The 27955-nt window shown below is 43.1% G+C and overlaps 1 protein-coding gene across 3 annotated transcripts; it reads right to left on the minus strand.

Annotated features, from left to right (window-relative positions):
- Window positions 1-606: 606 nt before the first annotated feature.
- Window positions 607-27955, minus strand: LOC144142727 (uncharacterized). 3 transcript variants are annotated; one of them, XM_077674402.1, is made up of 9 exons: window positions 27696-27955; window positions 19382-19501; window positions 19190-19301; window positions 18272-18941; window positions 16453-16687; window positions 12679-12745; window positions 8212-8374; window positions 3432-3555; window positions 607-759 (listed from the first exon to the last, which is right to left on the minus strand). In XM_077674402.1, the coding sequence occupies exons 2-9, from the start codon at window positions 19499-19501 to the stop codon at window positions 748-750; spliced, it is 1503 nt and encodes a 500-aa protein (XP_077530528.1). In that variant the 5' UTR covers window positions 27696-27955; the 3' UTR covers window positions 607-747. The 3 variants fall into 3 exon arrangements, with proteins under 3 accessions (XP_077530528.1, XP_077530527.1, XP_077530529.1); XM_077674401.1 differs by lacking the exon at window positions 27696-27955 and having other exon boundaries at window positions 19382-20774; XM_077674403.1 differs by lacking the exons at window positions 607-759; window positions 8212-8374; window positions 27696-27955 and having other exon boundaries at window positions 3446-3555; window positions 19382-20772.

The following is a 27955-nucleotide window of genomic DNA, read 5'->3' on the forward strand; positions in this document are numbered from 1 at the left end:
ACAAAACCTGCTTATATAGAAAACAAAAAAAATTTGCCTTTGGGAATGTCACTAGTTAGCCACGGCCATTTGAAATGGCTACAGTTTCTCATAGGCAAAATTGTTTCATTTTCTAAATAAGCAGGTACCACTGGCATTCTTACTGTCAAACAAGATAGACTACATAATGTGACCTTTGCGTAAACTTAGAGCACAAGCACAGCAGTGCAGAAGTTCAGAAAAAACTTTTAAAGAGATGCTCATTTATCATCGTTAATCTGTTTAGTATTTCATTAATGGTTGGAAGTTTAATCACAATCACTGGTACCCTTAATAAATACTGTATTTTCTTGACCCGTTTGACTTTGTTCCAGATTCATTTAGCTTTCTCAGTGCAATTAACTCTTAGAGGCACATGTGGTACTATTTTTGAATACGCTACTAAAACACAATAGAGAAGAGAAGAAATTCTGCAGTTAGCATGTAACTTCAAGCATGCGCACTGAATCTGTTAACAATTTCCACCCACCACTTTGCTGCAATGAAACATATTTGGTGTACAGAATCTGTGTTGTTTATGACACAAATCGACATAAATTGGCAAGACTGACAGCAACAAGGGTACTTTTGAGGCTGTATTGAGAACTGTATAATACATCATTCTGGACTTGCAACTTGCAACTTGTCTCGTATCACTTGACGGGCTTGCATGACGAACATTTTTGGATCAGATTGTCCAGTTGTCCAGTGGACGGTCCAGAAACTGGTTTAGCAGAGCAGCTGAAAACAAAAACAAGAAAGTATTTTTATTTGGGAGATTACCAAAGCCTGGACAATTACCAAAGCCATTACCAATAAAATATTAATTTCATACTTCATTAACAGGGTGAAAATGCATGCCGTAGACCTATTTTGTATATTTGAGGATGACCATGAAATGGTACATAAAAAATAAGGCCAGAAAAAAGCTGATATACCTTTAAAACATACCTTTGATTATAACAAGCTACCAGACGTGTCTGCATTTTTTTAGTGCAGAGGCCACCGTACTTACAAATGATAGCTTCCAGTAATTTACCATCATTACCACCAAAAAGGATTGATTAGTCTCTCACAGAAAAGTAGACACTACCTTGTGAACGGCTTGGGCTAATAATTGTATGAGTACATTGTTGCTCTGTTTTCGAAATGTATTGAAATTGCCGCCCGTCTGCGAGAGATAGCGCGTGCATAATGAGAACCTCGGCGTGACGGCACGCGGAGGTGACAGGAAGCAGGGAAAGAAGATTCTCAGTTGTAAGGGTGCAGCATCTTTATACCATGTAATTATGGTATAAAGATTAACTTGAGTGTGCCTGTCTTGCCTTTGAGAATCACCTTTGACATTCGCCTTTGAGATTCTTCAATGGCCATTCTTATCAATGTATTCGTGTCCTGTAATATATCCAAATATTGACAGTACCTGCTGCTTTTGTCTTTTCCATTATCAGTGTGCCATGTTACACTGTGACATGTTACATTGTGAAAAGGGATACTGTAATTTGTATGCAGTTTGCTGAAAATGGCAAGAATTGCTCATTACTATGTGGAGTAAAACACCCTAAGGAGCAATTCTAAACCAAGGGAAAGCAAGTTAGGCCCAAATGACTGGGGCAAAAAGCAAGTGGAATTTCAAATTATATGCCAGATTTACCTGTAAGAACGTACGGGTAAGTCAAATTTATGATAAGTAAGTCTTGACAAGTCAGATTAGTACAGTACAGGATATATCTTTAAGGGGGGACACTGCTCTTAAAAAAAACTTTTTAAATTTTTAAGTAAACTTTGTGAAATTTTTAAGACTTGGTGCTTTTCCCCCACTGATTTCTTTACACCTTGGCGGTGGCACCAGTGGCAAGGAACCATTTTGAGTGCCCATTTCAAACACTGAAGTTTAATGGGCTTTAAAATTAGTTCCAAGCGATGCATCGAAAAACTGATTCTCTTATTGCACTCACCAGGGTTCATAGTGTTGGAAAATGTAAAAATTACAGTTTTATGACCAACACTGCTTTGTCCCTTGTTCCTCCAAAAATGGTTAATTGCCTCTAATTATCTCGGGAACTAATTGACAAACTAAAAAATTAACGGAATGTTTGAAATCAGTGGAAAAGAAGCAGCAAGAGTGACAAGTTTAACAGAGTTTACTTAAAAATAAAAGAAATAGTTTTAAGACCCATCCATGTCTCCCCTAAAGGAGCCATGAAGACAAAATACAGGTTTGTGTTATTCGAAAGATTTAATGTTTTATAGTGCCCCCAGCGCTTGTCCAAATGCAAACGATGTTTTATTCACTGAGAAATTGATTAATTTAAGTTTAATTTTCCAACTAAATCGAGTGTTCTCGTGGTCTACAATGACTTCACAGGAATTGAGCGCTCTTCTATGGTCCCTAGAAAGATATTTCTAGGGACCATAGCTCTGCAGCCAATTGGGAGGCCTTGTTTGCCGTTAGTGAACCTAGATGGCGCCACCATACCGTAGCATACCGTTTTCTGCCTTTGGCGCGGAGCAAGAATTTCTTTCTCCGTGGCCTTGGGTTTGTTTTTGACCGTATTTAAACCTGGCTTGGTTTTGTTTAGGAAGAAAATAATTGCTTCGTGAAACATAGTGCTCGCTCTACAAATATGCTCACGTAAAACACCGTTCCTTGCGTCAGTCGGCAAGTGTAGTCTGAGACAACCCCAAAGCCCTGCAGTCCTGTGCAGCTAAACCAAGCATAGTGCGCGCAGTACCAACAGCAGTACACATCGGCACTTCTGTTTATGTGTGCTTCCGAAACTTCCACTGTTTGTCCCACCATTCTTACGGCTTTGAAAAGAATTTGCCCTAAATTTAAGCACAAATAGCTCGTTCGGCAAGCTTGTAAGCTCTGTCTAATTTGCGTTTTCTTTTGCCGCCCTCCGCCAATCCCAGAACTGTAACATGTGACGTCATAGGTTCTGCTGCAGGAAATGAGCTAGTGAGTCGCATGGCCATTCCCTTTTTTCCTAAATATATAGCTTATTTGAGCGAAGTTTACGTTAGCAGTGGTGTCAGTATGATTCTAACGAGGCAATCTTTTGAATGAACCAAACTTGTGTTTTCTCTTCATGGCTCCTTTAAAATATACCCAGATTAAAAGAATACTTATTGGGTGTAGTACTTTCAGTCATATGAACAGACGCAGGGGTTTATCCAGAGTTTTGATTTTGAGGGGGCATCGAAATCCTCCTGAGGGGGTTGTCCCTGAGGAGAACGACAACCCCTCATATTGTGTATCCTCTTGGGAGGCTGTGTATATCCCCCTGGGTGGGGTTCTCGTGGTTGTGGAGTCTTTTTTTTTTTGGGGGGGGGGGGGGGAGGGGGGGTGCATAAGTTCCAGAACAGACGCATACAGTTCACCACACAACTTATAAAGGCCTGCAACTCACATTGCTCCATTTCTTCTTGAATGTCTCAAGCTCTGCGGCAGCTTTCATGGCCTTTGACTTCGCTCCTTTGGACCGCGCTGCCTCCTGTTTGGTACCTTCACTTGGTGTGATGCCAACAAGGTACCTAAAACAAAATAAACAGATAACAGTCAGTCCAGCCAACACATTAAATTCCTTGCTGGCTTAGCCTGTTCTTTTATTACCACAGTGACGCCTCTTTCTTAAGTGACTTAACCACAGCGACTTAATTCTTTCGTTACCGCACCTATTCAAAACTGTTCAATTTCAAAGATACCTTGGGAGCCCCTTTTCACAGCATTCCAGCCGTTTCTGGAACGATCTGGAGTTAGCTCAGAAAATGCCCTTTCAAAATCCATTTCGTTTTCATTTTTGCAATGAAAATGTGATTTTTCACAAGCGTTTGCATTACCTGGGTGTGGAAAAGGGGCGTGGTCAACGCTACTGAAGAAGAATACGTGCCACTGGTAATTAGTCTGCATCAGCGTTTGTTTTTCTTTATAATGGTGAATCAGAAGCCGATTTTCCATCGTCAGGCTTGCACTCTGACAGTAATAATCTCAGAAATTGGCGGAAAATGTCAAGCAGTGTCTGTTTAGGTAGTTTTATTCCCTCTGTGTACGTTGTTCTAAGGTGTGTTGTAGTTTCACTTACCACAGGACCATTAACGAACAGTTTACAACTGTTTTGTTTTCATTTCTGCATGGCGAAATTCATATAGGCGCTACTATGCAGTTACCCAACTTCAAGCCTTGAGCATCCGCTACTAATCCTTGAAAAAAGCCTGCCGTTATCCTGATTTCACCCACCCTAACCCAATTTCTGTGATGAGAACTTCCCAGGCAAGTCAAACGATAGCACCCAGTCACCAGATATCAGTTTCGACGAGGAGAGTGCTTCAAACCGCCTTACACACTGCCTGCCAGTTTCGTTTTCATACGAGGCTATCTTCAGAGTGTAGAGTTGTTTCTTAGTTGAACCCTCTATTCGGACAGTCTCCAATACGTTTCGTACTGTTTCTTTTCAAAAATTTTAGGTGCACTGCAATGGAGGAGGCTGGAAACGCTGATCTTTTTTTATCACACAACAGCAAAAGTTTGCAGGGCACGATTCTAGCGCATTGCACCTCACTGCTGCAAGCAAGGCTACATTAGCGAGTCAGAACATCATAACTGACGGAGAGCGTCAACAAGCATCAACTTCATTTTGTTTTCAACATCATGCATGTTTTTCCGCATCGCGCGCTTGCCCAAAATACTCTGCTGGCCGGAAATGCTAAGTCGGTCATTGACAAGATGTTTTTATGTTACGTGGGGGCAAATTGCTGCCTCTGCTATTGTCAAACCACCAGATTTCTTCCAGGGAACCGCCAGAAATTGCACATTTTGAAATGGAGGTTGGGCTTCACTGCATGGCAAGAGCACAATGCAAACTAAAATTTTTTATATATCTGACAAACTGCTCCACGTAAGTCGACATTTTTTCTAGGGCACGTTTTGAAATGCTTCCCTACAAATTGTATATTCTAATTTTTTTATACTACCGGTGGTTTTTCTTCAACGAAGGAACGGAAACCAGCGAAAAAGGACGAAAAACACGACGAGAGACGAGACAACACAACGCTGGACTAGCAGCTGAAACTTAATTGAAGAAACCGACACACTCTGAACAGCCAAGTCAACGCATGCGCCAACACGTACGTGTGCACGAATGAAAATGCTATTGTTACTAACTACCTCCACTTTCGTATCAGCACCTCTCAAGTTTGAAGGAAGCCGATTTCTTTGTCGCTGAGGGTGATAGACAGTGCGCTAATGCAGTTGCCTTCCTGCTGTTGTCTTATGAAGAACGCCTCCAGTACTTCCCTCTCATTCTTAGTCCTGCCTTTTCCAAGGAACGTTACACTATCAAATAATGGTTCGCACTTGCACTGTCGACAGTGAAAGGCAAGGTGTCCAGCTCCTTGAGAACTAACTAACGCGCAATGCTCCTCCAGCCGCTCATTGACACATCGGCCGGTTTGGCCGATGTAAACCTTCCCACACCTCAGCGCAATTTTATAGATGACACTGTGCTCACACTTAACGAATTTCTTGGCATGGTTTGTCTTACACACTTACGTTGTCTTACATTGATGATTTTTTAGTTTTAAAGCTTTTACCTTCTGAGTGCCCGGAACAGGTGGCTGAAGACATTTTAACACGTGCTCAGGTTCTCTCAATTTTTACCTTTGAACTGGCTGAGAACAAAACCCTAAGGTTTTTAGATTTAACACTAACATTTAAAGACGACGGCCATGTTTGCTGGATTTACTCTCCTAAAACTAAAAAGGCGTTGCTCCCATTCGAGTCAAGCCACTCGAAATTAGTAAAAAGAGGCATAGCCACACTATGTTTCCGCAGCGCGTTAGAAAAAAGCTGCGTCCACGCAATGCAGGAAAGCCTTGAGCGTCAGGATCAAAGGCTAACTGCAGCGGGTTTCCCGCCTACAGTGCTCACGTCTATCGCCGAGTCCCTCCACGTAAAGCTTAAAAAGCAAATTGCAAGGTCACAGGGACCAGATGAAAAGAAGGAAAAAAGAAAGGTTGAAGTAATGCCGTATATACATAAAGTGTTGTACAACATAAAGAAAATTGCTTCGCAGCACGGGGTTCAAGTGGTATTTTCCGCACCGTGTAAACTCTCCAGACTGTGCGCGTGCTTTGGAAATATGGGAAAAGAGAAATGCGCGTGTAAGACACACCATGCCAAGAAATTCGTTAAGTGTGAGCACAGTGTCATCTATGAAATTCCGCTGAGGTGTGGGAAGGTTTACATTGGCCAAACCGGCCGATGTGTCAATGAGCGGCTGGAGGAGCATTGCGCGTTAGTTAGTTCTCAAGGAGCTGGACACTTTGCCTTTCACTGTCGACAGTGCAAGTGCGAACCATTATTTGATAGTGTAACGATCCTTGGAAAAGGCAGGACTAAGAATGAGAGGGAAATACTGGAGGCGTTCTTCATAACACAACAGCAGGAAGGCAACTGCATTAGCGCACCGTCTATTATCCTCAGCGATAAAGGAATCGGCTTCGTTCGAACTTGAGTGGTGTTGATACGAAAGTAGAGGTAGTTAGTAACAACAGCATCTTCATTTGTTTCACACGTACGTGTTGGCGCATGCGTTGACTTGGTTGTTCACAGAGTGTGTCGGTTTCTTCTATTAAATTTCAGTTGCTAGTCCAGCGTTGTTGTCTCGTCCCTCCCCGTGTTTTGCGTCTTTTTTGCTGGTTCCCGTTCTTTCGATACGCACCAACTAGCCCAGCAAGCTGCACTTCTACAGTACTTTTCTTCAACAACTCGGACGCACCACAATCTTTGTTTTGTTGCTTCTCTGGCTGTCAGTGAATGTGTGCATACATTTCCTTCTCGCTCAAAATAAGTTTAAGCACGTGGTGCCATTTCACAGCAGCATTTAAACAAAAATTTGGAAGTTTTTCATGATGTGTCTGGCTTGCGCCAGTTTGGTGTCGCTGAAGGCCATCTACAGTGTGCTACTGGTGTTAGCTGAAGGGGCAGTTCTTTGTATGCGATGCTCGTAAGACCTCATTTCACGAGCGCTGCTATGTGCACTTGTGCTTCTGTACAAAGTGGCGACTTTTGTCTGCAAGCGCCGTGTGACATCTCTATGAATGGATACCCTGAGATACTTGCTAGCCACCTGCACAGACTGGCTATCAGTACGGTGTGCACACGATTTTCCCATGCTTTGCGCTCGCTTCACGATGAGACGGCCTTGTGAGTGTTTAAGAAGTGCTGCATAAGCAATTCCCTGGTCAGCACCATGGATGACAACCCCAAAGAGTAATCTGAGACGAAACAGGTTGTAGCCTCAATAAACCAATAGCGTGTACCAATTCTTTTTTTTTTGCATTTTTCGGCTACAAGGTCAGGAGGTCGACTTATATTCCAGTTCGATCTCTATCCCGCATTATACGGTAACAGACACACCTGCTGAATCTGCACTTTTTTTCTGCAGTTGTCGTTTTTTCTCTTCAAGTCGCTGCAATAAACTGACTTTGTCCTTGATTTTGTGGCATAAAATATTTCATTCAGACACCGCATGCCCTTCTACAGTGCTGCTTAAAGGGGTCAGAAAGAACTAGCCTTAGGTTGCTCGCTCAACTACATTCCATCCTTGAAAGATGTTTTTTTTAACTGAAGAATGATAAAAATAGTGAAAGATCTTAAAATTTCCGGTTACAAACCACAGAAGTGATGTAATAGCAGTAATACTATAAATTGAGGTAATGGTGTGCTAATTGCACATTACAACTCGAATGATGTCTTGCAACACAACTGACGCACAACTACTATCCCACAGTCATGCTTCATGGTAATGGCTTTAGACTGCAGCCGCTAGTGGCACTAACAAGATGTCATAAGGACTCGGCAAGAAAGTGGCAGGTGACTTACCACTACTACATCTCTTGCCATTATTATTCAGCTTAGTTGTTGGAAGTTTGCATTAAAATTGGCCTCGTAGTGATTGGGTCAATGCAGTACATAATTTGAATTCCCCACAGTTGCATTTTGTCTTCACAGTTTAAGTTGATTGGCCGCATCAGATGTTAATAGGTGGTATCACGACTATGTTGCTCAGCACCACTGCTTATGAGGATGCCAAGTTTAACAAAATACAGCTGTTATCTGCAAGGCAGATCCACCAGAAGCTACTACACCAACAATAAGCAGAGTATTAAACTAAACAGAAAACAACCTACCTTTGAATGAACTCCATTGTCGAAGCAACCCCTCTGGGATACTTGATGTTCAGGCAGAAGTACAAAGCGAAAAGAAGCTCCACCCCAAGCAGGAAGCTTATATTTTCCACGACAAGTGCCCGGTCGACAAACACGTGGCAGCTGCAGTCAAAGAGTGTCTGGCCTGAGAAAGACAAAGAAGTCATAATTGTACAGCTGGAAATATATAAAACAAAAGTGCTTGAAGCAGCTTTTTTCTTTTGTTTAAATCGCTCAGATAGTCTCCATGAACATCCCCCAGACAAGTGTTATTGGAATACATCTGAATACCAAATGCTACATTACAATTCAGACGGTCCCCCGATATCCAGCAAACTCCCATTTCGGCGAATTCGAAGGAACCATGAATATTTGTTCGTATTATTAAAAATTTGTCTTAAGCAGACGCTTGCCTAATTTTGTGCATGTGGCAAGAGAGCAAAAGAGGTGGACATTTTACCCATAAAATTCGTCATAACCAAGTTCGTCTCAACGAGAGTCTACTGTATATGTTACACGCATTTATATGAAGTGTTTTCTTTTTTTTTTCTCAAACGTTTCGGCTCCTTCTCTGCCACCATCACGTACGTGATTCATGCACCTAGTTATATTTTCCTTGCGAATGTGAAGTTAACTATACACTCAAGAATCTAATTTGATTTTAATTATTGAAATTAGGTGGACATAGAAAACCATTTCTCAAGGTTCCAATTGTTCTGAGCTCAGCTAGCCCAGTGCCACGACAGCCAGGCAGTCTTGCTTTGAAACAGAAGGAAGGAGGATAAATTAAGCATCGCGGGCTGCAAGGACAAGAGGAGGAGTGAACTGCCTCAGGCAGCCAGAAAAGGGGTGGTCAAGTCAATCGACACACTCTTGAGCATGGCGTGGCAAAAACACTTACACCAGGATATCTTGCTTTCTGATAAGGTAAACAGGTATTGTCAATTTGGCACTTGTATCTGTCGCATCTGCTTCCTAAAACCAAGTTCTGTACCCTGTTCGTGCTATTTTATGCACAGTTTCAAAAGGTTAAAACTAGTTGGCCATACTCAGCCACACAGGCTTGCTAACATGTTGTCCAAGCCAATGTGAGAACGATTTCAGAGGATTGTGCAAGGGAAGTAGCACTTTAGCATACACTTCTGCTAAAATTGCATGTAAATCAGTTGAAAAACTGAAAACATGACCCAAGCATTCTACACATTTTTTGTGGTAGAGCAGTCTCTTCACACTTCATTTATCATAATGGAGAACTTTGAAAGAAAGAAAAAAACAAAACAAAATCCGCTGAATCAGAGTTCTGGGCTCAGAGTTGTAATAGCAAAATAAGGTGCCAGTACCTCTCCATGCTAATTCTAGGATGCTAATTTGCTAAGCACGCAAATAAAGCATTACTGTTTCTGTTGCCATCAGGTACTAAAGGCAAGCTAGCTCTCTGGTTGATCTGTCTTCACAGACTGTAAAAGAGTCGAGTGCACTTGGAGTTGTCTTGTTTTAATGTGAAAGCATTTTTTAACTCGGTAGGTTGAAAACTGGCAAACTGGCAACAAACAAAATGGTTAAAGGCGCAGTCACACTACCCTGACCATTGGACGATTTGATCGGCCAACACCATGTCGGCGAGCTGTCAGCGGCCATGTCACACCGCGTCGACACCGACCGTTAGCCTATCGTCTGCGTCAGCGAGAAATCGGCGGGGCCTCGGTGTCTGCACGATGTCGGCCGACGCGCTTGTCACACCATGCCGACGACCGCACGGCGACCCTCTCCGCTGGGGATCTCTTTCTTTCTTTAGTCAAACTTAGAGTATCGTGTCACAACTGCCGCGACATAAGCCGTTCGTGTCTACTCGCGTGTGCGCTGCTTGTACTGTGTGTACTTCTCAACTTTTTGTTAGATCACAAACAAAGATAAAACAGCTGTGTTCGCTGCTGCCGTGGCAGTAATAATACGGATTTTATGGATGAACCCCGGCAAAAAAGACCTCTGTAGCACGTAGAATATGCATCTAAATTAGTACGTACGTCAGCGGAAATTTAACCTCCTCTAATAGAGAAGGCTTTACAGTGCACCATGGTACCGCATTTTTGAGAAACGCGGTGCAAGAAAAGTAAGCTTAATTGTGGCTCCAGACGCCACTCGCTGTTTCGAAGGAAATTTTCCATAACAAAGGTAGTTGCTTCTCAAAATCATGCAGAAAACGATTAGAAAATTGGATACACAGACCATGCTCCTTAAAAAACCACCAAAAAAAAAACAACCCACCCCATCAGGAATTGAACCCGCAACGTCGAGCGAGCGAGCGGGCGCGACGCGTGACACCACTGTGCCCCAACACAAATGCTGACCAGCTGCCAATTAGCCTGTGTACTAGATGGAGGTCCATCCTTCGTGTAGTACATCGGTGTTTACTAGCTGGTTTACAGAACTCCTGGCTGGTAAACTGAAATTTCTTAAATAGCGGCTGCACAGCAATGTTCCCTGAAGCCCCCACAATAGCTTATCGCCATCAACTCCACTGCTTCGCGAAAGCGCTCGCGAAAATATGTGTGCCCGGCTGCGACTGCGATTTCACACTGCAGGGATAGTGCTTGCCGTACTTTGATTTTGCGTTTTACGATAAAAACCTTGGCCAATATTTATCCCTTATTACCCAAATTACCCTACGTAACTTTTTTTCTGCATGAAACTGATTTTTTTTTTTTGTACAGGCGAGCCGATAGCACACACATGTGCAGTTTGCAGTTCGGGGGAGCGGTGTCGCCGAAGAACACGTCCGAAGCGTCTAAAGCCAAACTAGGGATCGCATTAGCGCTAGTGTTGAGTTGCATGAGCTTCATGGACGTTACTGAGTTTATTACACTCCAGAAACTAACCAAACAGAGCTGCATTCATTGCGTCACGAATGTTGTAAGGGCGCAGTTTTCGCTTCTCGGTCTATTCTCGACGACACGTCAGGCGACTGGTCGGGCAAACGGTTTTGTTGGCGGCTTCGGTCGGCAAGCCAGCTACACTACGCGCACTTTCCATCGGCCAACATGTTTGTCGCCGTCAGCGTAGTATAACAACGTAGTCTGGCAACTCAGCAGTTGGCCAATGGTTCAGCGACTCGTAGGCGTTGCCGTCGCATCGTCATCACTGCCGTGTCAGCCAAGTGTGACCACGCCTTAAGGGATCGAAGAATACAAACCGGGTGGAAAAATGCTTTGCTTTAACACATATATATATATTGGCCAGACCGTTCAAAACTACTAGAACTGCTACCATGGCTCATACATGTCCACATTGTGCAGCGCAAAGGAAATGTCAGGCAGATTTCACAGAACAGAAGCACACAGCCTTTGCCAAATTTTCTAGGCCAAGCCAAAAGTGTACAGGCTGCAAAAAAATTTACAAGCTTGTGTCCCGGGTGAGGCTGAAATATTTTGTCGGATATATAGACAAGACACCTTTCTTTCTTACTGTTATAAAATATGTTTGTCACATTTAAAGGTAAAGCCGATTCTTTGAATTGTTTGTGGTCGAGAGGGCTTAGGATTGGCCTAGAAAAGTTTGAGAAAAGGTACACATAAGCTTTTTTCTTTTACCTTAATGTGTAGGTTACCTTACAGAGCAAAAACAGATGGAAGCAAAGAATACATTTGAAATAGATACCGTTCTTTCGCACGTATAACCCGCACCAAAAATGCCCAAATTCTATTGGCAAAGTAGGGTGCAGATAATGCATGGGGTTTTCCCTTTAGTGCAGTTTCACGGCAATGTGCGTGGTGTAACACAGGCTAAGCCTTCGATTACACAAAACATACAAGGAAGAAAACACAAGGATGGCGAATTGTGACTTTTGGCTTGCAGTCAGTGTATTGTACTTGCTAAATATACGCGTTTTCTTTAGTAGTCCAGGAATCAAATGTCCGGGAAATACGCGAGGATATTTTTTTCTTTTTCGGCATCTGAAAGTGGAGGTGCTGATTATATGCAGGGACGGGTTATATGCGTGGGGAAATATGGTGTTTTATCAGAAAATCAGTAGTGTATTACTACACACAAAAAAAAATTTAATGAGCAATCTGGCAAAGAGAAAAGACGTTTTTCTGGCAGAATACAAACACCAGTTGAATCAATGAAAACAATCGTGCTGCATGCCCACATTGTTCTTTTTGAAATTGATGATCACGATATGATACTCTTAACAATCAAGGTGGCCATAATATTTACCTGAACCTCTTTTTGATTGACGGGTGGCTAACCTACAACCTAACTGAGTATATGCTTGGCCAATATATGTAATTCAGGCCAGCCATTTCTAATGCCGCAATTTCCTGTGCCAAACTTGGAGGCTTGAAATGTGTCACATTTTATACAAAGTTTCAACAAGTTTAAAACTAATTATCAAAATCCTTCAAAAAAAATAAAGAAGGGGATTAAAGGAAATGAATTGGGAAAACTTACCCAGCGCTACAATAATTGGCGATTCAGGAAGTCTGGTCCGGAATTCTTCTGTAAGTTCTGTTGATGCCTAATACACAATGAAAAAATAGAAGGGCAATAAGAACAAATTTTAAAGATGTCTCCAAATATCTAGAGGCCTTTCATCTATTCTGTTATTTTACAGTTACAGCGGACCTTCTTAATCCTCAGAAAAACGTCTGCGGTAGCCGAAGTATACAGTATCAGACACGGGAGGGGAAGGGGAGGGGTTATGAGTGCAAAATTGGGTACTTTGACCGATATTGCATATACATAGTACAAACACTGTTGTTTTTACACGCCTGCAGCACCTTAGTGTTTGCGCACGGGCAAAGAATCGCCTAAACATCATTTCCAAAGCTTAGCACCAGCACTTAGAAAAGGCCTAGTGCATGCGGTCAAGTCTGTAAAGATGCATGATAAGCAGAACAAATGAAGCAAGAATATAACTAGGAGCAATTACTAACCAGCTACAAAAATCAGTTGTGCCCATCAGAATTAGCTGGGCTCTTTGAATCCCTTCGTGACAAGACAGAATTCCAGAAACCATTCGTCAGACAAATCAAACCGCTGCCTGACGTTCCCCCAAAGCAGCTTCCACAGTTTTTATGATTTTAGTCAGGTCATTGAAACAGCTGATACGAAATAATCTGACGACGGACAGCTGTGAAATCGAAAGTTAGACCAGTTGGACTGTGCACGGCCACCGGAAGATTGCATACAATGTACGGGAACCAACCCCCCCGAGGCATTTCTTACCTTTTTCACCGAACGAAACGGGATTGATGCATGCATGGGAATAATAAATACTGACCTTCACTGAACCCAGGTTCTTAATTACATAAAAAAAAAACTGTGACGAAGGGAAGACTTAACTCCAGGTGCACCACTTCGCGCACTCGTAGCACTGTTGTTCAATCTCACCGGAATCGCGTTTATCGGCAGCGGCCTCATTCTTGATGGTCGAGCAGACAGTCTGCTTAGACAGGCCTGTACTTCTCGTGATGTCGGCCTGTTTTTCCCAATGTTTGACAGCGCTAAATGGGCTTAATTTATCCGACAGTGAAATCAGCTACCCTGCCACTCATGCTGCTGTTCGCACAGACACAAAAAAAAGACAAGGCTACTGGCACTGGTTTAACTTCGCTACGCCAAATACCCGGCTGCCAACAATGTTGCCAGACATATGTTTTCTCGCCAAACTAAACAAAGAAAAAGCATGCCGACCTCACGGAAGTCCGCTTTAAACATACAGTCGAAAAATTTTCGCCTCTGCTCTAGCCGGGTCCATTATCAGCGGAGTGGACTCCATTTAAAATGCATGGGGACCAGACAAACCAACAGAAATGAACTGTCGTAACCGAAAGTCTGTTGTTGCCGGATCCGCTGTAACGAGCATAGACTGTATGTACCTGTATATTTATGTACGTATTATTGCAGGCAGCATGTGTAGCACTGCCAAAAGATTGGGTGATATGCAGACATCTTATAATTTACTCCAGGTGGTCCACCAATTGTCATGCATGTAAGAGGTGAGAACGCACACACCACATTTCACGCAATGTTGATGTTAGCCCATCCGGAAGCAGAAAAATTAATTACAATCCCTGTGCATAATGTTTCGGTGACACGTTATAGCCCCTGTCCTGCAGGAAAGTCCTTGCTACTTGTAACTGTATATGACTGCAATGCAGTAGCCACACATTGGGAGAGCCGAACTACATGAATTCTTCACAAGCCACAGAAAAAATTATTGGGTGAACTTTTTAAGAATGTGAAAGCCTACTTGGGCCTTTTGTTGAACTGTTGTTGAAATTTGCGGCTGCACCCTGTCACATGTATTGCATCTTCAAAAGCTCATTCCACTCGCTCTCTATTGCCAGAAGCCTCCTTGTTTGTCCCCGTCCATACATTTACCCTTCAAGGCGGCTTGTATAGAACGTGTGGCAGCCCCCCCACACTCCTTCGGTGTTCCACTTTCTTGAGGCGCGTTCAATTCCACCTTCTCCCAGCCCTCCTTCAAACCTCCTCCTGCGCTGCTATTTCCCTTTTCTGGTATGTGATCACCAGCTTGCACTTGCTCTGCCCACAGCTTCCACTTTTTTGTACCATTACTTTTTGGCACTTCACGCCGTGTGCGCTTGGTACAGAGATATCTAAAGCTTTCATCCTAAAATGTCAAATAACAAGTAGACTAACAAATAACAAGTTTGACTAAAGCTTTTAACAGTTCCCACTACACAATCTGTGGGATGTACATTGTGCAAGCTTAGATGAGGGCCTGGAGTGAGAGTGTTGCCTGGTCAAGGTTGTTGGTTATTGCTAGTGACCGAGTCGGCTCAAATGTCCTAATGGTGGACAGGTAAGCAATGGTCGTACTGAGGTTTCATGCAGCCAAGAAACAGTTCCTAGGTCCTGGCTAAGGTGGAAACGCATGGCCTCTCTTTAGTGTTACTGGAGTCTTGAAGTTTTGGGAGTGAAGAAAAGGCCCGCATGTGGTCATTGGAGGATTCAGCTAGCCACATTCCAAACATTCGAAGGCTTGTTAACGTTTATCAACCACTCCTTCTTGTACCAGAATTATTCTTCTCTTCTCTACATCTCACTTTTGTGCCCAAGGACTGGTGCATTTCAGTCATCCCAGCTTTTCAAGACATGCCTATACTTCTTACATGATATCAGCCCCCACATTTTTCTGTTTCATCTAAAACAGTGCCCAGTAGGGGTGTAGCCTGGGGGGGGGGGGGGGCAGCTGTTGTGATGTCAGAATACTCCCCAAAATTTATGCATAGAGAAAAATGACGTATATTGTTTGGGCAACCAGAGCAGTCACCTTTTTTTTCCTGTTGGTGTATAATACCTCTGAAATATTGGTCTGCCTACGCCACTAGTGCACAGCATGACAGAAAAGAAAGTGGGAGGTGTTTTATGGCATGACGTCAGCAACACATAGCATTTTGCTTAAAGCCAACCTGTCAGATGCTGCTACGAGCCTGGTTGAATGCCAGAGTGTAGAATCTATAACACCTATGTTGAAATGATTTTCTGCCACACCATCTTGGCTGCAGCATTTCACAAACTTCAAAAGTTATCTGACAGTATTAACACAGAAACATGGAAAATCTTTTTGTTATTGCTGTAACAGCATTTTTCTGTGCATGCAGGAGAAAACAAGCTGAAGAGTATTCAAGGCGCTTTTGCCTTGCGTCAATGCAACAGGAACCAATAGCAATATTTGTACTTGGTATAGATCACCCCAAGTGCTTCAATATCGAAGTGCAGTTATTGGCTAAGGAACTGAAGCTCCGAAATCCCAATTCCCACCTTCCCATCCATTTTGGTGAGCAAAAAGAATGCCCACAAACTGGTTAGAAAAACAACTTTTACCTCTCCGAATGAATGTGGATCTGAAAACAAAGAGTACTCTACTGTAAAGAATGTTTTACTCATTTACTTAAAACAATTACCAAGCATTCCTGATGGATTGGCACTTATTAAAATTTTCTCGATTGTCGTGGAGGGTGCAGCAGAAGGTACCACTATTTACCGGCTGTGCTAATTGGAATCCTCACACCCAAAGTTGGGAGAAGAAATTTCTCCCATCTCACTTCCACCCTCTTTTAGCTGTAACAGATAAATATGATTAAAAGGTTACACTTAAAAAAGTACTATACATTGCCTTCTTTGTTTTGTATAGCTGAACCATCACTGCACACAGATATACAGCTACAATACAAGACATGGGAGCACTCTTACCTCGTGCAGCTGCATTATCTTCTCCAGGTCGTCACCAAAGTAGGACACCAGCAGTGGGATCAGGCAGATTGAATCAGCATTTTCCTTGCCAAGCTTAGTTCCAGCCTGTTCCATCTTCAGGGCCCACTCCAGAACGCACTCGCTCTTGGAGGAGGACCGAATGAACAACACCAGCTCGGCCACTTCCTCTTTTGGCACGCCGCAGAGCTTCCCCCTGAGGCTGACACCTGTGAGCCTAAAGAGTTCATATAATAACATGGCACCAACATTCAATAACACAAAAATTGCATTTACCATTGGAGTTTTTTTTTTTTCACACGCAAGGCATTTATGCCTAGCTTGAGCTTACCCACTCGAACTATACAAAACCTTTGTTCTTAGGTGATAGAGCATACCGTACTTACTCGCGTAATGAACCCACTTTTTTTCCAGAAAATTCGGCATGAATTTGGGGGGAGGGTTGATTATGCAGGACAAAATTGCCACAGTTTTAAAGGTCGAAATTTCATACAATAAAGTTGCTCAGAGAAGCACTGTCAGAGCCTTTGCCATTTTCGTGGAAACACGTAGGTAATTATGTAATCAAATTTCTTTTTTATTCGCAACATGCTAGTGTGTCCGTACTCGCCATGGAGCTATACCCTCCTTAGTAAAGTTGCTTGCCGCCTCACATTTGCTGTCGGCCCACAGCGCACCGTCTTGCGTGCTGTGCTATCAAGGCACTCCAAAACTTCTTTTCCGACACCGGGAAACTTCCCTTCTTTAGACCCACGAAACACACGGCGATCCCCCTGTTCCCCACCCAACAACCTCATTTTTGCCCGAAGCATACACGAAGTGCCGCCTAGCCGCGCGGTTTCTATGTGCATCAACGCATGCTCCACCAGCTTCAGTTTAAATCCGGCTGTGTAGCTCATGTACTGGCCCATCGTACGTCACGCACTAGGAACACAAAAAAAGGTCGGAACACAGCTGAGCAACAAAACCACGAGCGTGATGGCGAAGTCGCGGAAGCTCAAGAGCTGAGGAGTGTAGAGTACGTTGAGTGCTTTGTTCGCACGCCGCCAAAACCAGCCATAGCAACAAAGAGCAGGGAAGGAGTGTGGAGTACGTTTACGTTATGTGCTTTGTTCGCAAGCAGGAATGTTTTTACGGCGCAAGAACGTTCGTTTTGCGTTCAGAAGGTGGCGCTTAGCAAGCGCGCAATTGTTAAATTCTGAGCCACGGCATTCGCGCTCACGTCTCTTGCTACTGTTGAGATTTCTTTTTCTTAGAATGTGTTTTTAATTTCTGCGAGTACTGTAGCGTGATATCAAGTTACTAAGATGGTCTAAGGGATCAGCAACCATGCTGAGATAAAAACACTATTCCCGCTAATTTATTTTTCTTCCTGTACTAGCACAAACTAATGAAGACAGTGTACGTGCTGTAACACTAGGCGAGTTTCCCTAGACTTGCTAAAATTGGTGTTACTGTACTTATTGTCAAATTATTTCCAACTTCAGTGTGACCAAGAGTATGGGGAAAGAACATCACAGTAAATTTGTCGCACCTTTTACGAGTCAATAACAAAGTTTTAACTTGTGCCAAACATTACAATAATTAAGCATATATTTCAAAGTTTACGTTAACTGTCAACAAGTTACAACCCATAAATGGCTGACCTGAATGTTTCTATAGGGCTTTTAGAGTATTTGAACGAAATGTTTCAGCTAAGAGTTCATATTTTGCTTGTTTGCTTCAGAGTCAATTAATTCATGTGCATTTCTGCATGAGGCTTACAATTAAAAAAACATGCTAAAAATATGAAAACCTGTACCTTTGAAAGTGATCCAGAAGATGTTCTTCTTTAAACAATAAAGGCCAGGCTTCCTTCACATCTGAAGCTGCATGAGCTGGCTGTGACGAGTTAATATACCCCCTGATTTCCGGATAACAAATATGCATGGCTTGTTTTTGAAGTGACACATTTTGTTCGCAGGGTGCCTTCAGTGCCTCAGTCATGAGAGTTTTTTTTGCTGACTGGAGCTCGGGCACCATGGATTTGTCACACGCTGGCTGCCAGTCAACACAGCCATATGCTGACACAGACGTTTGACGCTTGAGTTTTCCGCCTACAACAGCCTCCATGAGAGGCTTTGAGCCCCTCTGACTATTTTCCACTCGATTCTCAATGCTGTATGCAAGGCCCCTTGAAGAAATTGAATGAGCAGACTTTGAGGAAGTCGGGTCAGCAAGAGAGCCAGGATACTTCATCACGATATGGCTGGCAACGGCCTCGATTTCTTTTTTTGAAGGTCGGCGCTTATTAACTTTGTAGGATGCTGTTGCCACCATTCTAACAACTTCCCGTCTCTGGGGTGCATTAAGAGATTCCCCGGCTTCTAGTGCTGTTATGATCGGCTCGCTTAGGCTGCTCCATTGAAACACCACCCGCGACACAAAATCTGAGGTGGGAGCCGGGCAGTTTGACGCTGCTTCTCCTTGACCTGAAAACGAAGAACAAATGATTCACTGACTACAGTAAGTGTAAAGTCCAGTTTAATTATGAAAGTAGCAAAAATATGGGATAACCTCTCTCTTCTTGATACTTAATAATAAAGCTGTACCAATTCATTCAACCTACTGTCTTGGCTAGTGTAAAATAGTGTTGTGGTGACATAATACATGCATGCAACCCACATACGGGTAAAACATAACATTCATAAATTATAAAACTGAAACTCTTTGGCCTTACCTTTCCACAAACTGTTAGTGGTTGCAATCAAAGTGGGTGTTTCCAGTCCTGCCGCTGCAGCAAGACAATCAAAGCCTTCCTCGTCAATCTCTGTACCGTCAAGCATGTACACCTGTAAATTTTGTAGTTAAATATCATGATTGCAGACTGCTAATGCAAATGAAACCTCAAGCTTTAGCATGATTTACACACCTTTACGTCCCCATCACTGCAGATGGCAAGATCAATAGCCTTTTGCTTTAGTGCATCTAGCGAGTCAACTGCAGCTAGTCTTTTCGTCTTCCGGTCATCACTCCATATCTTCACAATCATCTTGTCAAGAAAAGGAACACACAACAGCATTTGTTATAAAGCATTATAAGCTGCACATTTCAATGTGAACATGGGGCATTTCTGCACTTGCAAAAAGCTTCAAGAATAGCTTCAAGAAAAGGCATGATGGCAGCCTTGGAAAACCACGAAGCTGTTCTGCTTCATGACTCATCCTTAACCATTTAATAGTCCTTACAGATGCTGGCTTATTTAAAACAAGCCGTCAATAAAAAAACATATTGAGAAGCTTGTTAAACCTAGTAATGTAAACTTTAGGCAGGAAATAGGGAAAGTAGTTCATTTTTTGTGTAGAAGTCGATCTTTTTTCAATCAGGGCAGGACTCAGATCCTTGAACTCAGGATTATGCACCCGATGCACCAACTCCGCTGCCAACCACTCGACCACTCCAGCGTCGATCACCTTAAGAACTCGGGGCGAAAGGGACCGCCACAAAATGTAGGCAGCAATTACATTCATGTCAATATCAAAGAAAATGCAGGGGCACGCAGCCTTCATGGTAGCAGGGTTGGTAAAGGCATTGGTCGCAAAATCCCAAAGTCATGAATACGGGTTCCACCTCGAAAAGGGCGTGTTTTCCACCATTTTCAATAAAATAAAGAAAACATCCCCTTCCACGCATAAAAATGAACTACTTTTCCTATTCCCTCCTTGACATTATATACTGCTAGCTTTCCTTTATATTTCAGGAGCACAGGAGCAACAGAAAAGATTTTCATTTCAATAGATACAGATGTTAAGGTGTTGCCTGAATTGCTCCAACATACATCCACGCATTTCACAACAGGGCATTGATATTCTATTTCTTTTTTTCTGGCTTAACTAAAACAATATACCGGTGTCACTGAATTATTTGCCAACTTCGTGTCGCAATTAAGTGCTGTGCTGGTGCTGTATGTTCAGCTGGCATTACGTATGGCCTTAGCCCAATGGAGGAATTATTATTGATGTTAGCCGAAATTTACAATCCTGAGGGCTTTGTGAAAGTTTAAAGTAACTAAGTAACTTAATTCTCTCAGATATTGATCCTGAGCCCTAAACTTGGGTTCTGCTCCTCACACAACAAGCTTTTGGGCCTGATTTGCCTACTCTGGCTGCTCAGTACTGGCTCAGGTATTCTAGCTGCTGCTGCCCATTAGGATGCGATTTCTATCTGGCCTGCAGTGGCAATTTTCCTGATGGAGGAAGAAACGTAATAGTGCCCTGCGTTGAAATTCATGGCAGGCTAAATTCCCATGTGACCAAAATTAATCTGAAGCCATCCACTATAACGTGCCTTGAGGCCCAGGTGCGCATGCAGCCATAACCAAAAACATTTCTTTTAATCTGGGGAGAAAGTTAAGACTTAAAAACAGGTTTAAGGGAGCGAGAATTCTCGCTTTGCCAACACGACAACTTTTGAAGCCGAAATCAGACGCAGGCATTTAGCACTTATTTCATTTATCAGCACACTCGAAATGGATCAGAAAAAAATTAATGTTTATAATAGCTCTGCTCAACTGCATGCCTCCGAGTATCTCAACTGTTGTGTAGGCTTCAGTGAATGGTTTGGGATGTTTCTGAGGCAGGCTCAAGGCATTTTTCAGTTGTGCCCTTAATGATGGCAAGGGTTAAAGTGAAATTGACAATTAGCACTTGCCCTTTGAAGCACAACCTGAGAATGAAGTCTGCATTACTGGCATTGTCTTGGTATGGGCCAAGGATCTTGTCATTTGGTAGTTCATTTTTGTACATCTGTTGAATTGTATATTTGGTATATGGGTTTGTAGCTATAACGCATAACTTCATTATGAAAAAGCCACCCAAGTTACAACTGGTTATATTTTTGTCACTATGAATGAAACTATTTCTGGGTGACAAACGCACTAAAAAAACTTCACTAAGTATTCACTTAAAGATGTTAACATGGTTTTGACAAAAGCATTTTAAATGCTAAACAGGTACTTTGAGGCATTGGTAGCGCACCTTGAAAATCTTCATATACATGTGAAGAGTGCAGTCTGATGACAGAGTGGCCCAGAAGCTTGTAAGGAGCATATGCATGCGTGTCTTTTAGTTGAGTGGCCGTCACCACGAGCAAATCCTCCACTTGTGCAGCCAGCAATTTGTAGAGACGAAAATCCGGTAAAAATGTGGACGCTATTTTCCTGACAAGAAACTGTGGCGTTGCCTCATGTTCAGGTTGCACAACAATGTGCAGCAGCTTCCCAAAGGTTAGGTTGTACCGGTCCCCACCAAGAACAACATAGCAGCCTGGCTTGTAGTGTGTGCCACACAGTGTCACAGAAGCAGCAGCCATTAGGCAACCAGAAACAGTCGTAAGCTTTTTCTGGATAGCATTCCATGATCTCTGGTCGATGTTGACAGCATCTGAAGCAGGCGTCAGGTCGCTGTACTGCGTATCAGACGTAAACAAGCCTTCCTTTTGCAAGTAGCACTGCAGTTGCTGATGCTTCTCTGCCAGTGACCGGGTCACGTTGATGAAGTTGCCAGATGCTCTGATGCAACGCTTGAAGTAACTGTGCTTGCTTTCAAAACGGAGAGTCCAAACCTTTACCAGCGGGCCAAACTGCTTTATCAGTTCTGGGTAATGGAACAAGTAGTGGTGCTTCGGGCGGAGTGGCACTGCTGGGAACAGCCTTTTCCTTTCATACAGGTATTGTGGGACAAGTAGTGCCAAATATGACACTTGTTCGTCTGATATGGCAGGTGCCATAACAAGCTCCACAATCTCTTGCAAGGTCAAAAGAAGCTGCCAAACTTCGTTAGTTGGATCCACGACTTTCACACCTACCATTATGGGCAGCAGCAACAAAAGTGTGTAGTTTTGCATTGCATGACCTCCAAGCCTTTTCCCCTTTGGATTCACCGGAGCTGGCTTGTTTTTTTGATCACTTGTATTATACTTAAATTTTGACTTTATTGTTGCATTGAGGTGGGGATAAGAGAACCAGTCCAGTGTCATCACAAAGTGCCTTAGCATCAGTGCACAGTCATAATCAACAACCCCTTCAAAAAGGTCATGTCCTAGACAGGGCGGAAGTCCTGAAAGGCATACATGAAACGAGGAAAGCCTATTGAATGGTGAATCATGCTTCACGCCCTTATAGCCTCCATTATCGCAGCTCTCACTCGCACGGATGACTGCCTCATTGTATGATGAAATGGTGCGAAGCTCTGCCGGTGTGTTCTCATCAAAATCTTGCATCGTTGTCACACAGTACCGACATATGTATGACGCCTTGCTGAAATTCTCCACAAAGCCTCCAATGCAATGGCTTCCAAGGTTGTCACCACATATGAAGGCAAGCCGCACCATGTAAAGCTGTCCAGCAACTACAACGCCATCTTCAAGATCCTGTAGGTCACTGATGAGCCTCTCAAAAAGCTTGTTGCCTCCAAAACACTTGAAATCTGTCTCATGACAAAGGAGGACAAGCTGTTGAGGATCAACCAGGGTCCTGAGATGATGTGGTAGGTTTCCAAGAGTAAAGTATACAGCCAGCATGTTGAATCTTCCTCGAGCTGATCCAAGGGGATTTGCAATTTGAAAAGCATCTTGGTACAAGATGACCTGAACAACCTTTTCACGAGAGAACATTCTATCATGAATGACCTGGCCATCTGTAAACTCACGATACACTCCATCCTTGCTTGGCTCCACACCGAAGGACAGTCTTTCGACCACATCAGGGTTAGAAAGTAGGGCACCAAGCGTTTGCTTTATGGGAACATAGCTATAATGCCGCATTTCATTACTGTGGTCTAACCCTAGAGACAATTGAACTGGCTTGTTTAGATGAAACTCTTTGGTATAGTACATATTTCTTTTGTAGGCTGAGCGAAGAGCTCCATCCCGTGAAAGTGTAGCAGATAGAGGGTTTGCATTGACTAAGTGCTCAATGGTCTGATCAATTTGTTCTTTTGACATGCCATGGGCAAGATGCTCTTTTAAATCAGACTTGAGTTTCTCCTGCGAGATACTGTGTACTCTGTTGATACCTTCAAAAATATTTTGGACTGTTGAACTCGGAATTATATTTTTTGACTCAAGTTTCAATGAAAACAGCGCTAAGCTTTCACAGAAAGAGTCATAGTTGAAGAGAGCTGAGTTCACTTCTTGGAAGACAGACGGCTCATCTTGAAATCCAGGTTGTTCAACTTCACACTGGGGGCTGAGATCTTTACTGCAGCATGGAACTGGCTCAGGATCTATTGGTTCGGTGGCATCTGGTTCATTCCTCTGTCTGTTTCCATGGTAACTTGACAAGTGGGTCTTCAAAGATCCCCACGTCGAAAGTTGGCTACTGCAGCCATCAAAGGGGCAAGCTACAGTAGTGAGTGGGTGCTCTGTAAGATGTGCCTTGAGGTGCTGAATGAAAGCAGTTTCTGTGCTCATCTTTTCACTGCAACTGCTAACAGTACATGTCCTCTGTGTAGTACTGGAATGGCACTTGCTACGTCGTGTATCCTGAGAATGGCATCTTGTGACATGGCTTCGCGACGAACTGTAGTTTTTGAAGGTAGCTTCGCAGCCTACAATGCTGCATGGAAGGCCTTTTGATCCTTCATGGTATAAGGTGTGCTTGAAGAAAGTGTCCAATGATGGGAATGTGGCCCCACATTTTTTGCAGTGATGTCTCATCTAAGGAATCCCAAATGGAAAGAAAAAAGGCAGGGAAGCTGATATGAATACTACACAAATTCCTGGGCTGTTCTGAAGGCTGTAAATAACGGGCTATTCACAAGCCTCAACTTTTGTACACTACTGCAATAAGGGCCTGGAATAATTCACCCATAATGAATTGCACGCTTCAACCAAAACATTTCAACCAAATCACCACTGAAACATTGCCATACTCAAGCATTACATTTTATGTTTGCTAACTAAAGGTTTGAATAGACTGCATCGAGCGAATGTGCAATGAAAAGTTGATGAACAACAACCGGCCGCGCCCGGCAGACACGGGGCGGCAGAAAAAAGGTCGTCCACTGCCGATCTAGCTGGGCCAGAAAAGTGTCTTCAGTGAAGCGGCAAACTGATGGTGCCAATCACGTCTTCTAATTTCCCCTCCATATCGTGTACAGACCGATTTCAAATGGCCGCTTTGGGAGCCTTTGAGTTTGATCACCATGCGCTTGGGTAGTAGATCAGAGATCTTCCGAAAAAAATGAGGTTGCAACAAGTGAAGTCCGCGCGATTCTTATAGCTCAATTAGAAAGTGCAACGCGGTCTCTGCCCAAATTCCGTGGCTTGTGTCGCCGAGACAGACATGTGCAATACGATAAATAAAGGCGATCTGGCTACATTACTTGTATTAACAGCAATATGGGGCCCCTCTGCAAGATCGGCGAGTAAGGAACCGGTGACATTACAGAGAGGGCCTCTCAAATACGACAAGAACTAGAAGCAGCAAGCTGTATGTATCGATGGCCTAGTTTGACATGCTCTATGTTTCACAAAGGCGCCATCTGTTGATAGTAGATGAGAGGTAAAATGCTGTCTTCATGTGAAGAAGGTAACTGGTTCGATTCTCCCCAGGCGCATTTTTTTTCCTACTGCCATTGGCGCTTTTCAGAACTGAAAAGAAATATTTCAGCAAAAGAAAGGCCTTTGATTCGCACTTAATAGTTGAAGGACGTGAATAGAAGCGGGAAGCTTCTTCCCTGGGTCTGCTTATTGAATGCTGTAGCGCCGCTGCGTTGGGCGCTGCCTTCGCTCCGCAAAGCTCAGCCCGACGAACATACGGTGTACTGTCGTGGAAGATTTTCAGCCATGCAAGCTTATCAAAAGTTCGCTTCATTTATCCTGGCCTTAATTTTGTGCCCGTTTGTGCCAGAGCGATGAACAACGTGGGAAAACAATACAAAAAGGGGGCACACAGACACAGCACTGGAAGAAGCTCTGAGTGCGCCTGTGTGCCCTCCTGTCATCTTGTTTTTCTGTGCTGTTAATCGCTCTGATATGTACCAACTGGACCACCTACAATCCATGCTGCTTCCAGGCCCATTTACTGTACACTTACACGTTCCTGCTGCAGCGGCTGTTCTCCAAAAATGCTTAGGCAAGCTTCACCTCTCTCATTTAACTATGAATTTGCAATTTTCATGTTAGAAATTGTAGTTCGGGAAAGTGCATGTAATGGGCAGGTATACCTGCCCGAACACTTTTGAAGTTTCATGATTAAAAAGCAGCAGCTGCTGCTGTGAGTAGCGATTTGTATTCACAACACTGTAATGCCACATTAAGGAACAGCAAGAGACAATAAAGAACGGCTACCATTACCAAATATACTACATAAAAGTGAGAACAAATTTCATAAGCATGACTTGCACATGGGTACCTGTACTGGGGTATGTGTAAACATGGATGCATACAGTGCAATAGGGGAAAAAATAAAGACAACTACCAATCTACACTAGACACGGGGGCAAGGGGTCAAATGAATGAAATATGCAGAAAAATGACAAAGGCTCAGTGAAAGAGGTCTCTTTAACGCCATCTCAATCTTCACGCGCTGCGTATTTCAACCATGAACACGGTCTGACTTGAAAATGTTATCATAAAAAGATCACACACCTATATATATTTCAGAGATCGTGTTTTTAGCACATGCACTGTCACAGGAAAATAATATGTAACTTAGAAACCCAAGCATGCTTCAGAAATAAACAGAGATAGACAATAACAAATGAATAAGTGCTCCTTGCATTCTGCCATAAAAGAACCAAAATCTTAAGTCGTCATCAGGAAATATGCGGCTTGGGATTGCGATGCAGATTAACACTGCTCTGAAGCAGGCCTGGGTTTCTAGATTATTTTTTGAGTGGTCAGCTACATTCTGGTTGTGGGATTTTTACAATAAACTTAGGGGTATGATCTTTTCATAAAATCATAAATAGACATAATAGCATGCTTTTTGTCTTTCCACTTGTCCCCATCTGTCGTCACGCTGTGTACACCATCCTTACAAAAATATTCTGAACTGCAAATATAACTTGCCCATTTAGAAATTGCAAAGTCGCATTAAGCTTTACATAAGGTATCCTATTTGCTTTTTACGTAAGTAGGTTTCATTGTTGAGATTGTATACGTTAAAGTAACTAAGCTATGGCTGCATAGTAATAGAGGGCAGCAAATTAATGATTGGGGTGGGGATCTTTAACGTGAGCGAGATTTCAAGACAGGTATTTTTATTCCACACTTGTATCCCAAAAAGAGCTGCGCCGCTAAGAACCAATATAGCGACGCGGCGAACGTCTTGGCTCCTGAGCCATACTTTTTGCCCGAGTAGAATTACATGTTCCATAAACAATTATTGCGTGATAAAAATCATAAAGCCAACACTGAAAAACAAGCACTGTAATAAAATTATCACACACATTAATGTTATCCAACACTACTATATACTTACCAGCAGAAATGACATTGTTCAAAAATTTTTCAAAGTTTTTTTTGAAGTTGCATCTATTTCGTGAAGTTGGTCTAGATGAATAATGAATGAATAAATTTATTATAAAAGGGATGGCACTCTGGCCTGTGGGGGGAAATAGGTCTAGATAAAAATTGCGTAGTTTAAAATAATCTTAAACACCAGGCAAAAAAAAAATAAGCCCCATAACATCCTACGCTCTTATTTTTGTTGCGTCAAACCCAGCTACAGCTTTCCCGCATAAACTAGATGCCTAGCGGTGAAGGCTGAGTCAGGACGCAGCAAGGGGAACGAAACGTGCAGCTTGAGTAAAGTGCATGGCATATTTCTGCAATACAGAACGCGCTATATATCATACTACTGCATTAGAACTGCCCACAACGCAATTTTTAAATTAATTTCTCCTCGCAGAGGCTACACTCGCGAGTAAACTAAGCTGCCTTTTGTTCGTTGCCAACTGGCTGTTTACACGCTGCGTATACCTTATTTACAGTAACACCCTGCTCTTTATCTCAAGAGACGCAATGCGACCGCGTATACCTTATTTACTATAACGCCCAGCTCCTTATCTCAAGGGACGCGATGCGACCACATGTAGTCTTATCTCGCATCTCCAAGCTGCCTGCGCGAGGGTTAGCTCGCGACCTTCAGTCAACGGTTCGGCGGCATTTAAAACGCTCGCGACATGGACAACACCAGCCAAACAATTCTAAATCATCCACGTTCACGGGAGACTTCTTACCGTGGAAGCAGTATCGTTGCTCCAGCGTTGGCAGCGGTCAAACAAATATCGAAACTATGCGCCGTTGACGAACTTGAAGTCATGGAGGCCGCAAGCTTCCGAACGGCACGGACGGCGCGAAAAACTTTTTCGTTGGGCTGTCTGCGCATGCGTGTCTCGCTCCGCGATCAGCCGCGCGGTTCCCGCTTGGTGCTCCGGTCACGTTGCGCCGAGAAGAAACGTAGAGACGAGAAATTTGATGAGAATGTTGCCGAAATAAA

Source organism: Haemaphysalis longicornis, unplaced genomic scaffold, assembly GCF_048455015.1.
Source record: "Haemaphysalis longicornis isolate Haplotype H1 unplaced genomic scaffold, Haemaphysalis longicornis Haplotype H1 scaffold_6, whole genome shotgun sequence".
Classification (NCBI taxonomy): Eukaryota; Metazoa; Arthropoda; class Arachnida; order Ixodida; family Ixodidae; genus Haemaphysalis; species Haemaphysalis longicornis.

Coding starts and splice junctions, on each gene's coding strand:
- LOC144142727 (XM_077674401.1), bottom strand. CDS start 19,531: ATGCTGTTGTGTGTTCCTTTTCTTGACAAGATGATTGTGAAGATATGG. Junction 8,375..12,678: donor GCCAATTATTGTAGCGCTGG/GTAAGTTTTCCC, acceptor TGTCTTTCTCAG/GCCAGACACTCTTTGACTGC. Junction 3,556..8,211: donor ACAATGGAGTTCATTCAAAG/GTAGGTTGTTTT, acceptor ATTTTGTTTTAG/GTACCTTGTTGGCATCACAC.